The sequence below is a fragment of the Osmia lignaria genome, chromosome 7 (assembly GCF_051020975.1).
Source record: "Osmia lignaria lignaria isolate PbOS001 chromosome 7, iyOsmLign1, whole genome shotgun sequence".
In the NCBI taxonomy this organism is placed as follows: domain Eukaryota; kingdom Metazoa; phylum Arthropoda; class Insecta; order Hymenoptera; family Megachilidae; genus Osmia; species Osmia lignaria.
In genome coordinates, this window is record NC_135038.1 from 2,275,114 (window position 1) to 2,289,514 (window position 14,401).

General features: G+C 29.1%; 2 protein-coding genes and 1 long non-coding RNA gene across 9 annotated transcripts in view; 1 reads left to right on the top strand and 2 right to left on the bottom strand.

The window, feature by feature from the left end:
- Positions 1–656: 656 nt before the first annotated feature.
- LOC117609711 (uncharacterized) lies at positions 657–7,745 on the bottom strand. Of its 2 annotated transcripts, none has more exons than XM_034336338.2 (6): positions 7,512–7,745; positions 5,328–7,427; positions 5,046–5,227; positions 4,649–4,967; positions 4,350–4,559; positions 657–3,242 (listed from the first exon to the last, which is right to left on the bottom strand). In XM_034336338.2, the coding sequence occupies exons 1-5, from the start codon at positions 7,603–7,605 to the stop codon at positions 4,357–4,359; spliced, it is 2,898 nt and encodes a 965-aa protein (XP_034192229.1). In that variant the 5' UTR covers positions 7,606–7,745; the 3' UTR covers positions 657–3,242; positions 4,350–4,356. The 2 variants fall into 2 exon arrangements, with proteins under 2 accessions (XP_034192229.1, XP_034192222.1); XM_034336331.2 differs by having other exon boundaries at positions 658–3,242; positions 5,328–7,433.
- A 117-nt stretch (positions 7,746–7,862) lies between these two features.
- LOC143305422 (uncharacterized) lies at positions 7,863–10,689 on the bottom strand. 2 transcript variants are annotated; one of them, XR_013062346.1, is made up of 3 exons: positions 10,570–10,689; positions 8,820–9,004; positions 7,863–8,633 (listed from the first exon to the last, which is right to left on the bottom strand). It is a non-coding gene; the product is annotated as an uncharacterized LOC143305422 (long non-coding RNA). The 2 variants fall into 2 exon arrangements; XR_013062345.1 differs by having other exon boundaries at positions 10,437–10,672.
- A 1,392-nt stretch (positions 10,690–12,081) lies between these two features.
- Positions 12,082–14,401, top strand: part of INPP5E (Inositol-3-phosphate synthase) — a 70,923-nt gene continuing 68,603 nt past the window's right edge. The window contains exons 1-3 of one of the 5 annotated variants that reach the window (XM_034336258.2): positions 12,428–12,667; positions 12,898–12,968; positions 13,273–13,792. In XM_034336258.2, the coding sequence (XP_034192149.2) occupies positions 13,315–13,792 (478 nt within the window). In that variant the 5' untranslated portion in view covers positions 12,428–12,667; positions 12,898–12,968; positions 13,273–13,314. Of the gene's footprint in view, positions 12,394–12,427; positions 12,668–12,897; positions 12,969–13,167; positions 13,192–13,272; positions 13,793–14,401 lie in introns of those variants that run through there. The other 4 variants (XM_034336260.2, XM_034336257.2, XM_076688999.1 and 1 more) reach the window with 4 other exon arrangements.

The following is a 14,401-nucleotide window of genomic DNA, read 5'->3' on the forward strand; positions in this document are numbered from 1 at the left end:
TAATTAATATTTATTATTTCAGTTACTTGTGTATAATATAAAATATCTACATTCTTATTAAAGAAGATCAAATGAAATTAATAGTTTGAGTATTTTATAAAGAAGGTTAATTATTGATATACTCATGGTATAAAAATATCTATTTTTACTATAGATTTAAAGTATTTAAATATATTTACAAAAATTCACTTAGTCACACTTCATAAAAAAAGCAAGTATCATTGATTAAAGTACTATTATCCTTCTTGTCATGTTACATAATTCATTGGAGACTGTCATTGTGTGTGCATACAATTCAAATTTATATACTTCTGACATATAATTTCTTTTCCTTTTGATTGATAGATATGAATTTTGTAAAAGAGTTTCATAACAGTTAACGCTTCCATTAATTTAGATCGTTTCGTTTCGACTTTGAACTTATACTATGGTGTATTGTTTATATATATGTATATTATACAGTTTTGTATTTAATTGTATTGACTCTTACTTCTTCTACTATTTCATGTTATTAAATATGACAGAACTGATAATCTTCGTAATACAGATCACAAAAATGTATACGTTTAAAATTATTTCAGAGAGAAATGAAAAAATAAAGGATTGGACAAAACAGAAACAAATTTTAAACTAAGATATACAACAGTCAGGAATAAAAAATACTTATTGGCTTATTTTTAAATAATGTACAATTGTTTTTGTGATTATGTTTAGTTTGCAATTATTATCTCTTATATATCATAATACGACAGTTTTATTTTACAGATCTACATTTTATACAAATTGCTTAAGCATTGTGATATTTAGGTTCTTTTGCACTTCATTGTTTTTTTTTTCATATTTCTTCTATTTCTTTAAAATCTCTGTAATTTACAAGTCAAATATACAAGAAGAATTGTCAATTATTTTTGCATATCACTTTCCAAATTTTTTATATACTATTAAACTGTGCGTACAAAGAGAACTGTAAAATTCTATCAATTTTAATATTAATTTATTTTTTGCTCAAGTAAACAAAAAATGTATAACTTACTATAAATTGAATTGTACGTAAAAATGTAAATAGTGCCCTTTGTACGCGAAGTTAAATTTGAAGGAGGGATCTACAGTAATTATTTGTTACATTCTTTCTATCCAGAAATTCTTTTATATCACAAATATTAATATTTTAATTGTTTATCTAAGACAGAATTTCGCTTCTCTTTTTTACATAATTGTATAAGATATAAGCGTTTTGTATACAATTCAATTTTATTAAACCTAATAAGCAATATTTTTGGTTACTTGTTCTTTGTTCTTTTCTTAAAAAACCTACACCTCGTGTAAAAATGATGAACCAAGTCCTGAGAAATTTAAATGAAGTCCAAATGTTTACAAGACATTCATTACTATACACAATATAGCAACCATCATATACAGAACAGATCAAATAAAGTGTTACAATAGTGATGTCCAGCGAAACTTTGGGCTTTTACCCATTTCATATTTTCTCCAGTATTAAAAAGAACGAAATAGATATTAGCTGTGGTTTTGAAGAAAATTTGTAGCACTTTACTTGGCTTCTCCTGGATATGTATGTACAAAGAATTATTTCCTTTATGTCAATTTAATTTTTGAATTGATATAATTAGTACTTAAAAATAAATTGTTAAACTTTGTTGTTGTTGTGTTATATAAATATATATAATAATGAATGAATGAATGAATGAATGAATGAATGAACGAATGGACATACAGCATGTTTATGAATGTATATATATGCGTGTATGTTTAACATTTAAATTTCTCTGTGTTAATTCAAATTATGTTATGTACATTTTATGCTATAGAATATTTATATACAATTTTGCTGCAAATTATTACCTCTCTTTAATGCACAAATTATTACTATTATAAAAATTTGTCTATTTTTATGGTTTTAAAGAATTTGATGAAAATGATAATGACAATAATAACGAAGCATATGACTACAACAGTTTTAAATAAAAAACAATATAAAAACATTATAATAAATTTTGCATTAATATATGTAACGATTAATTTAACTTTTAAATGGTATATGTATTATTAAAATTGTAACCACTGGTTTCACAGTCAAAGTCATAGTCACATGTCAGAGAGAGATAGAAGTTAATATTGTTGGAATAAATGTACAATTTCTGAAAATATAATTTTGCATAACGGTAGGTATTAAAAATGTTTTCTTTTTAAGTAAACATGTGAGCTCGTTCTCCTTAAGTATGAAAATGATTTCAATGTGTAATTATATAATACAGATAAGGTAAAGGAATAAAGGAAAATATTTTATGAGCAAAAAATCTATTTATTTACACCTATATAAGATTTATATGTCATAATCTTCAAAAAAGTGATAGTGAAAATAAGTATCGTTACACCAAATGTACTTCCGCGTCATTAAGAACATAACTACACATGCTTACTAAAAATAATACAACTTAAAAAAAAAACTAAAAAAAAGTCTTGCAATATCATTGAAATTATATATAATAATATAATAATCATTTTCTTACATAAGAACTTTGTTATTTACATGTGATTTCTTACATTCACAGGAGAACACTTGTCTATTATATACTTTTTTTTATTAACACTTCTTATAAAAAGTGTGAGTGTTCAAATTCCATTCAATTGATTAATAATCGATTTCATTTTATATACACAAATACAATTATGGAAAAGTCTATGCTTTCGATTCTTGTCAAATTTTTAATTTGGTACAATATGCCCTGTACATGTTCCTGCGTACATGATGTTTTAGGGAAAACTTTTAACGTTTCAAAGTTGCATAAATATTAGTAAAAAAGCAAATACCTTCTTTTTATTAACATTGTTTCTCAGCAACGATTCAACTACCCTATAGGTAAATTTTTAATTTTAAATTAAAAAATCTTGCTTTTATATTAGGTCGAAAAGGCCACCGTTCAAGGCCACAGGCCAAGAAAATTAAATTTAATTAACGAGAAGAATCGTTATATTTCTTCGTTTCCGTTAATTCTCATTTTTTATTTGTAACTCTTAAAGACAATAATGGCATTCCTTTTTTTGGAACATCCTGTACATTGGAAGATATTTCTATCGAGCATATTGATATTTAAAGTAGGTAAAATTACCATACATTTGTCCTTTATACATCTGGAATTTATACTTTCACATTTCAACACACACTCATGCATTGAATAATACAAAGTGTGATTTCGAAAACGTTTCACAGTTGTTAAATGCTGAAAAATATAAATCAAGTATTAAATTTCATTCAAAGTGTAATTCTTACCAATAAAATAAAAAAAATTATATGTACATATATAATGAATAATAAAATATTTAAATATTAAATTCCTATTAATGTACAATACTGAACATAGGCTTCCCTAGCAAAGACGGCGTTTTAAAGCAGGCATGTCCAAAGTTGTCTGCTGATCGTGAGAAACATAGGCTGTCCCCCACCATGGTCCAACGTTATTCTGGGTAGGGGTTCGCAACACTGTACTGTGTAGAGATGAGATGTTGCGGAGGCTAAGGAATGCGGGTACGATTGGTCAGAGTTTTCTAGTCACGCCTAATGCACACGCATTCTAGACCGTCGAAACGCTCATACATACTAAGTCCGTCGCTTGCACACCGCAAAGTCAAATGGGTGCGTGACAGACCAAGAAGGCACTCCTTAGCCTCCGCAACATTTCATCTCTGCACAGTACATACTACAAAAATGCTAGCCTGTCATGGTTGTCTCCTCAGCGTCACGCGGTTTCCTTGACAACTAAGTCATGCTACGCGATAGAACGAATGGAAAGGGAAGCCGGCGCGTGAGGTGCCCCTACGCTGGACAGGCTTGCTCTAGGGCAGGAAGATAAGGCGCAACTACTCACGTGTAGACGTTTAACTAGGCAAATTTTATTCAATATTTTTTGAAACTTTGAAATTTGAATTTTGAGATTTTTAAATTTGAAACATCGAAATTAAAATTTTAAGCTTTAAGATATAAATTTTGAAACTTCGAAATTCAACTTATATATATATATATATATCAATTTTTCTTAAATTATTGTTAATATTAATATATTCAAAATTATGACTTTGTGAATGATTTTTTATTAATTATTTATGCATTATTTACGTCTAATATTATAGCGAGTAGTAGGGCCGCCTCTTTCTCCTAGGGAAGCTTACCGTGCTCGGTACTGTACCTATGTACAAATACTTCTTTTAATGTACTTAATTTATAGACAAATATTATAGTAGTCTTTTAAAATAATTCTTCAGTCCTTCAAATTAAAACCATATGTCATAATACAAATTTATTTCTTCATAATTTCTACTGGCAAACTCACCGAAGTTTCATGTAACTCGATGAAGGTTACACTTCGGTATATACTGATTAGTATCCAAATGCCAACCTTTCGTTAACGCACAAGGATAATGAGTAACAGCTTTACAACCTCTTTTAACGCAGCCAATATTTGCTCCTGTTAAACCACAAGAGTCACATATAGACTTCGCTGCATCCCACACCGCCTCTTGCAAACCCGTTACTCTACCACCTGTAATATAAAATGTTACTGTTTAAAATGTTTCAACATCATACATTTTAATTGATTTAAATATGCGAAACAGTTGTTAGTTATTGTACCTGCCATGTATACTCCAGCTGCCCAAACGGCACACTGTTCATGAAGCCAAACTTCCCAACGCTGTTCCTCTCCAGGGAGTACAGTCATTCCAGTAAATATGGCATTGGTATTACTTTCAACGGAATTTCGTTTCTTTTTACCCATTTTTGCAGTAAATTGATCAGCTAATCCAGCGTACCTCAAACTTCTTTTATTCTTACTACCTTTTTTCTGTTCAGTAGTAATTTCTTGCTCGTCAGCTGAAAGAATTCCATCTTCTAAGCGTTCTTTACCAATTAAATATGGCCCAAATAAATCGCTTAAAACACCAGCTGGAACCTGTAATTCAATTAGTTATTTCTAATGCCATTTGCAATTCGTATTAATGATTAACTATAAAAATATATTATAACGTACAATGTAAGTTCCAGGAGCTATGTGAGGTCCAGCTAAATTAGGATGTGGTCGAGAAGGATCTCCAGGTATAACAGCGTGAGGACCTTGTTTACAAAATACACAGACCCAGGTAGAATCTGTTGTATGGGCGTCATAACGCGATGACAACGTTGAACTAAAAAGACCCACTTTACTGACTTTACCTGTGAAAAACAAGTCGTTATAGTCAAGTCAATATGTAGTTTCAAATCGTTAAATTATTTCTAAATAACTTAAAAGTATTTAGCAATTAAAAATATATACCTCTATAGTCTAAATCATTTTGATGACTGAGTCTCTTACTCCTTCCCGCACTACCATTTCCCACACTCTTTCGTTTCTCTTTACTTTTCTCTTCTTCTTCTTCCCTGGGTGCATTAACTACTTGAATACTTAAAGGACTATCTCTTGGACCTTCAACATGAACCACCGGTCCACGAGATCTGATAGAACTTGCATTTGATCCAGAATCGTACGTTACTTCTCTTACTCCGTCTACTTTAATATTTTTCTTTGTTTTCTTCGAAATATCTTGTTTCTTCGAACTTTTCGACAGTCTCCTTTTTTTTATGTCTTTCTGAGGCATATCATTATTGACAGTTCCAAAAATATTTTCAGAAGATCTGGAAATTTTTCGTTTCCCTCCTTGAACTTTAGTCCTTTTTCCCTTTTTTCCAGATAATTTTGTATCAACGGTGGACGAAACATCAGTAGGATTAACACTGTGTAATTCTTTTGTATGTAGAATATTATTTTCTAGATTCTCAGTTTTAGTTGTACTACCAGCTTGAAGCTGAGATTTTGCAAATTCTGTTGTTGGTTCCTCCTTTTTAACATCCGCTTCTGTCTCGACGATACCAGCAAACATTTTCTCAAGTTCTGATTCTACTTCGTTAAATGGATTTGTATTATTTACAACCTTTGGACTCGTTATTTTTACAAATTCAGTTGCATCGTCACTGGATTTTCTTCTAACCCTCTGATTCGAAGGAGTTGAACTAGGAGGTATATTGTCACTACTTCTGCGCCTTCTAATTGGTTGATTTTCTTCAATTCTTTCACTTACAGTTTCATCTACCTTTTCAGATATTCTATGATCTGCTGTAGCAATACGTTCATTATCTTCTAATTTTACAATTGGGATAGCACTTGCCAGTTCTTCTGGTGTTGATTCATTTATTCTAAGTTCTATTGGTTCTGTAGGTTCTAATTCCATATCTTCTACTTCTGTTTTCGAGTCTTTACTAAGTCGTACTGGCTTTTCGAGTTTCCTTTTCCTGCGCTGTTTAGTATTATCATTAGAATCATCATTACTGAATGTAGGAGATACAACTTCATCTTCTCTATTTGGAGATTTCGATTTTTGTCTATCAGGGGACATACTTTTAACACTTGACGTATCTTTCTCTTCTACTGGCATTACAATAACAGATCCAATATTTTCAGCACTTCCAAGCTTTTTATTACCACCTTCTAATTTCTCTAAAAGAGAATCCACACCCTTTTTACCTCTTTTAGGTAAATTTTTAGGCGATCTCACACTTGCCTCTTCAATTTTCCGTTCTTGTTCCGAAGATAATTCACTTTTTGAACTATCTGTCACATCTTTATCCATTTTGGAGGTAAGATTCACGATAACAGGCAAAACATTTCTTGGCACTTGTGCAATAACACTTAATGTATCTTTACTTTTCGCGATATCAGGTTCTTTTTTTTCCGGAACTACCCTTTCGATCGTTACACTAGGTGGCAAATTTATAACTTTCTGCGTAAAATTATCTACATTCATTTCCTTTATCTTATCATGAACATTTGCCACACCCTTTAAATTGCTTTCAAAGTTTTTCACTGTTATTTTAGGCGTTGTAACTTCTTTGGTTGACAATGAAACTGGTTCACTAACAGAATTAGGTGTTGGAACTGATGAACTAATTCCACTGTCCGATGAAGTTTCTCCATTCAGAGGTATTGGAGGAGAAATTATATTTCCATTCCTACTACCCTTGTCTACGTTTCTTGCAGTCAGACTTATTGGAATATCCTGGGATATTCGCGAATAATTTTCAGGAATAATTTCTGACGTAGACGATAAATCTAGCGTGTTTTGTGAACTTGGTGAATTTCTATATTGATTTTGATTCTGCCTATTGTCTACCAGCATTTGTAAACTAAATAAAGGATTTCCTGGTGTATTGGCTGGAGTAACACTTTTTGATGGAACAGTCGGTGTGTGCCAGGTCGGAAGTGCTTGAGTATGTGCAAGTTGAGGTGTCAGTTGTGGTGCTCTAGCTATAGACGGATGCGTATAAAACCCAGCTGGACTTAACGCAGCACCTGACAAAGCTGTTGGATGAATGTTTAAACCTGAAACTGTTCAAATTATTTTCAGTCTATAAAGGAAAACAGCAATATTTCAAATTAGGAATTACATAAAATTTGAAAATTTACCTTGACCTTGTGTCATTGTAAGATGATTCCAGACTGTTTGAGGTGGAGGTGTACCAACCGGAGGTCGGCTATGCCCTGGATATTGTCCGGACATCTTGAAACCTTCCCAATTACTTAATAATATTGATTCACAAACACTTGCAGAACAATGTTCTTGTTTGTCTCAATAAAATTTATTAATATTTTTAATATTCAGAGACAAACATGTAAAAAGAGTTTTCTTGTCATATAGAAACAATGAAGTTTTATCATTCAAATATTTATTGAAAGCAAGATTAATTTCTTGCTTCAAGTATCCATTTATTATACAACTTGAATTTCTTTCAAAATTTTTACATATGTTGTATTTAGAAATTTTATTGATCTTTATGTTATAAGATAAATTACTTGGATCGAAAAATTCTAATAAACCATAGCTTATTTCCTTGTACTTTGTGTTATAGCACTCTTCTATATCAAAGGAATGATTTGTTCGGTCTAAAATGGCACAATTTTTTCAAGATATTTTTGTGTCTAAAAATCTGCACAGATTTCTTTTATCTTCACCTTCTGTATTACCTTACAAGTATTTTTTTACTAAATTAAATGACTTGTTTTTTGGGAAAGCACATATTTTTATAGTGCTTTAAAATGTTAGATAGAAGTTTGTATTATGCAATACTCTGTATAATGTTTGATTGTTTCACCCAATAGTGAAAACAATCAATAGTATTATAAGGATAAAGTTCTTCTTCTTCTTTTTCTTCTGTTTTAAATAAGTTTTTACTTTTACATATTTCAACAGCACTGATGCGACAGCTGTAACTTCGTTAATATTCAATAAATTAGTTGCTTTATTTATGCTATAATCACGCTGACAGGTACTACAACTTTACCAGATGTTTACCAATTGTTTTCTTCTGTGCATCAGAATTTATTACTTATCGTTTGTTGGTTATAAGAAGTTTATAAACTGATCAAAGTATATTGATTTGAAATTCAACACACTTATATTTTCCTTCTTGTGTCATGAACTGTATGTATTTGATACGCTATTATGTGTTAGCAACTCCCATATGTGATTCCACAACATGAAATCATTTGATAGCACCCATTTTGGGGCAACTCCAAATATACATGACCCTGCAAATGAAAATTGTAATTAACATGTCTAATTAAAAACCATAACTTTCTTATTTTATGATAAAATTCACAAATGAAAGCATATGCTAATGTAAGAAATTATATGAATAAGGAATGCTTTATACTTGAATACTTTATCACATAATAAAGCTATATAATTTTCTTTTTATTGATAATTATGTTTACCATTGTTGGGAATAATCCATATGTTTTGACAAATCACATCATAGAATGAATTTGAAATATTTATGTTTTGTTCATTATATTTTTTTTTTGCTGATAAAATTGATGATTTAATAAATTATATGAGTCAGTAGTTTTGACTTCTTCTTCTTGTAATACTTAACTACAATTATTTCCAGTTTCTGAAACTATTATAAAAAGATATGAAAAAAGGTTAATGATATCTTTAAAGTAATAAATAGCTAATTTATTGACATAAATACAAAATACTGAAACTTTGATTAACATAATAACAATTAAGTATAAAGGTAAAAATTTAAACTTATAATTACACAAGAATTTATAAGAATGTAAAAGTTTGTTATATTTATGGATATAACTAATTTAAATTATTTGTTTCTAAATTAAAAGAAGCAGTATTTTGTATGAAAACGTTTGTATGCATATAATTCATATATTTCAAAACAATGTAAATCCTTGTTGCAAGACTTGCAGTGTTTACATGTTTAAACAGTAATAAATAGATTTACATTTCATAATTTACAAATGTCAATAGTTTTAAAGCATTTGTAACTATAGTTTTTAAACAATGATATACATAAAGTCTATATAACAAAACGTTTAAGATCTATTAAAGAACATACGAATATAATGAATCAAATTCATAGTATTTGCCAGGATGTTAATGTTGATATGTTTAAAAATGTTTTACAGCACTACACTCTATTTTCAAATTGTTTAGTTGTAAATTTAATGTGACAATGTTGAAAAACATTGACAGAATAGCACTGAAATGAAAAATGAACGATTCCCACAGAACCACAACGTAAAAAATAACATTGTACGTATTTTGTAGTGATGTTACCCGCAAAAGTGAAGAGCATGCGAGTGTAACACTGTGTATCCCGATTTCCTCATTCGACGGCGTGGTAGCAGAACAGAGTTCGTGTACTTTTTCGTGAATTCTGATAACATGTAGTATGTACATATGTATTGCACCAGACACATATATACACTAAAAAGGACACAGTCACCAAGCCGCGCATGTACATCCGTAAAAAGTACACAGGAATACACATATACATACACATATCAATGACGCGAATTCATACGTATACACGCCTATGCACGCACAACGTGCAAAGCGTGGAAACAAGCATCCAACACCGTAAAACTATGCGTATACACATGCACTCACGTATACACATGCACTCCCGTATGCACATGCACGCACACACAGTCACACGCATACACACACACACACACGTACACATATATATACACAGAGTAACGAAGCAGGGATGTAGTTTCCACACCTGAGAACACTATCGTTGATAACGCGCGAATAATATCTACTAACATATGAAATGTGCACTTATTTAAAAATTACAAGGAATTCAAGTGATCTTTAATCTTATGCCAAAATATTTGACACTCTAGATACTTGGATAATCGAAGTTTTCACTTTGAAAAACAGGATCTAGAATCGAAAGATTCTATAACGCACGAAATAGATGCGTTATATTGTACCGGCACGCATGCACGCACATATCATACACAATTCAGATAGTGCACACAACACCAACACCCCGACAAGACGTGCGACACGGACATGGGTACCTCTTTCTTTTGCGTAAATCGATGGGCACACTCGATTTCACTCAGTTTTTCCGATAGACTTTTAGTCACAAAATATGTCACTGACGGTTCCTAAAATCTCAGCATAGTATCGGGATTATCACGAAATACGCACCTCCCGCTCAGAGCCCTTGCCAGGGGCTGGCGAATTTAGGATTTTTCGTGAAAAAATCGTCAGGGCATCAACCAAAGCAGAATTTCAACAATGGTGGCCGCTAGCGAGCGAACCGTCTACAATGCTGACACCTCGCGGTGGCGACGCAAGTTATGTATCTGTTCCTTCTTCCTTTCTACATATTAAATTTTCTCACTCACACATTTTTCTATAATATATTCTGCAATATGTATCATTGTTATTTTATTAAGCAACAAATAAAATACTTCAGAATAACATCAGGTTAAAATTGTTTTAATTGAAATTTATTAAAATTGCTACAAACTGTTTCATATAAAGACAATTATATGTTACACAAATAATTATCAAAAATATAATGCTGTTAATATTAGCAGTATATACATTTCACTCTACATGTTATTTTTTCAATAAAGAAAATTATGAAATATGTACGTTTTACATTCACATGAAAGTATATTTTGTGCAATCTACAAAATCTCATGTAAAATAATTAGTATTTTCAGTACTGTTGGTATAATTAAATTATTATTTATTATATCATAATTGTTATTTACATGCAAATATAAAAGCGATTGAAAATTTATGGCAATTTTTAATATCATTCATATTGGTAAAATCTTTCATTGAAATTCTGCCCGTATATTTATTATACGTATAAAAGCGCGGGAAAACTCTGATTCAAAAAATTTAACACCATTATAACATTAATGGTGCAAATTTGTTACAGTTAATGATCACATTTAATACAGAAATTATATTTATTGTATTGTTTAATTTCTTTTATTTGTAAGTCTCATGTCTAAGTATTTGCAAAATATTTTAATATTTGTTTTAGGGAATATTCTACTATTCTTAATATTTTATTTCGTTATAAAATTTCAATGTAATTATATATTTCATAAAATAATTTAAAATTTTACATAAAAAGTTTCAAAATATAATAACATATTTGCACATAATGTGATAAAAACAAAAGGTTTTAAAATATGAATATGATAAACAGGCTCTAAAAAATTACATGTATCATCAAAGTGTAGTACATTACAAATGTACTAAAACAAAATTTTAACAATAAATGTTTGATTATACTATTTTGTTTCGCGAATAAATTAATATTTAATAAAAAATCATACAAATTCATTTTTAAATTTAATATTTAAAAATGATGTAAATATGTGAACGTTTATTAGTATACAAAATTCTTTGGATTGTTTTACGAATTATTCATAAACATTTTCCATTTTTGTTTGAAACAATGTATACATTTTTTTTAATAACATTCAATGAACACTGTATGTTATGCACGTAAGTACGTATATAACTTGAAATATTTACATAAATAGGAAAATATACTTTATTTATTTATAAGACAACTATCGATAGTTTAATTATTTACTTTCATTTGTTTAAACATTAGTTTCCCCATCATTCAGTTTTGATCTCGACGTGGCATTGTCAATCAAGCAAGTAGTAAGAGATTTCTTCCACTACATAGTCTAGTGTGCACGTGAGTGATATAATGAGTGAACGAGTGAGGATGTATATTGCGTTACAGATGACTTCTGCCAATTGCATAGCGTTAAAGAACGTCGTCTGCTCATTTTGACAGATATATTTTTAATTAAATGAGTAAATTTTTCTTAGTAATTGCGCCGAGCTTGTTTCAATTATGTTAGTTATTGTTGTTTAAATTATATCGGATATATTAATTATAAAAGTATAAAATTATATGAAACTATTAAAAGGTGATAATATTATCGTCTGCTTGACAGCTGCACAAGTTCAGAAGTTAGCGCTAAAGCAGTAAGGATACAATATTTATATATATAGATATTCGACATTTTCATTCATAAGATAATTTTTAAAATAGTGAAATATATTGATAATTATATTGAATTTTTCAAAATATTATGTTGCTTATTTTACCTTTTGCTTAAAAATGGAGGCAGAAGTTAGAGTTAATGAACATTTTCATATTTTCAATCAGAATACGAGTTATTATGGATTCTAGCATGAATGATGTGCTGTTTCATAATTAATGTGAAATGCAAAGTAAATTTTGTAATAATATAGAAATGTACGCAAGTAAATGGCATTAACCTTTGATTTTGCATTTAATATAACTTTTTCTAAATTGTAGCATAACCCAATAAAAGCGTCGATAATTATTCCTTGACGAGTACATATCAAAGAAAATTAATTTGACACATAAGAAAATAAAGCACATTTGATACTGAATTGTTATTCTAAATATTAAATTAATAACTGCATCAAATATGAAAATGCTAACTCTATTAATATTTGCAGTGCAATTACTTACTAAATGTATTTATTTAAACATACAAAATATACAGATGATAAAATGTTAATAACATAAGGTATTATATATCTTAATAGAATAAAATATTTTCTAGTCTCTGTGATACAATAAAATAGTTAATATACCTAATAGTATAACTGCACAATATTCGAATAAAATTTATATACATATAAAACATTTGTTCTGCTAATGATTATAAATACTTAGATGAAAAGAGAGTGTTAGTGTAATAAAATTAATATAAAAACTCATGTTTTGACTCATTTAATAGTAATGCATAAGTATATAACATTTATCTTATTAAATTTTGTTAAATAATATATTTTACTTAACCAGTAACAAAATATTTTATTCATTAATAGTGAATAACTATATGGTGTTAAAAGTATATAATTATAAATACAATGGAGCAATGTGAAGATCATGATATATCCAATACAATAAATGTTACTAAGGCAAATATTTCACCTAAATCGAAACAAAAAAAAAAATCTCTTTGTCGCATGCTTTTGAATAAAAAAACTAAAGTGGGATGCTTGGAAACATCTTACAAAGATGGTGATTCAAACAAAAATTCTAAGATGGAAAATTCCCAATATGGATCTCATACTAGTACAAAACTTTCCTTATGTTGTGCAATGACTGAACGCAGCAGAACGCCGCCACAGAGTTTAACTATTAGCAGATTATCTCCAACTACATTAAGTCGTACATCTGTTAAATCTGAAGTAGCTTCTATTAATGGAAATAGTCACATGGATATAACAGTAGAAAAAGAAGAAATGTATGTAGCAAGTGGAACGCAAGATGTTCAAGAATTTATTACAGAAAGAAGTAATGTCAATGCAGGAAAAGAACAACGACGAAGTGCATTTGTTGAAGGTAAGGATTATCAGTATTTTGAATTATATTAAATTTAATTGAAATTTTTCTATCAAATTAAGTTCATATACAATACAGTAATATTAATTTTATGTAAAACAAAGTAAAACAGTATAAATATATAAACCATTTAAAATTACTTAAGTATGATTTTTTAACGTGTTTGAAAATGCCTTCTTTAATTTTCATTAAAATATTATTTTTATTAATTCAGTAATCTAGAAGTAACAATCTTGCATATCCTCGTATCTTATTGTACATTAATATAATTAAAAAATTACTTTCATTGTATAAGAAAATTATTTTTTAGTATCTTTTTAAATATTACTTTTTAAACAACTTCAATAATGAAAGGAAGAAATTCTTTTTAAAGAAATTATGTAAGTATTAAAAAAGTTGGAGTGGCAAACTAGAAAGAGAAATAAATCTGAATGTTTAATTTAAAGAACATACTAAGAATTAAACATCATAGAATAGATTGTGACAAAACTGATGTATTACAAATACAGTATGATGTAAATATTCAAATAAATTTTTTATAATAAAATTAATGTTGTTAAGAAGTCACCTGACAGAAAATGTTTTGAAGATAGTAGATGTCTGATGTAA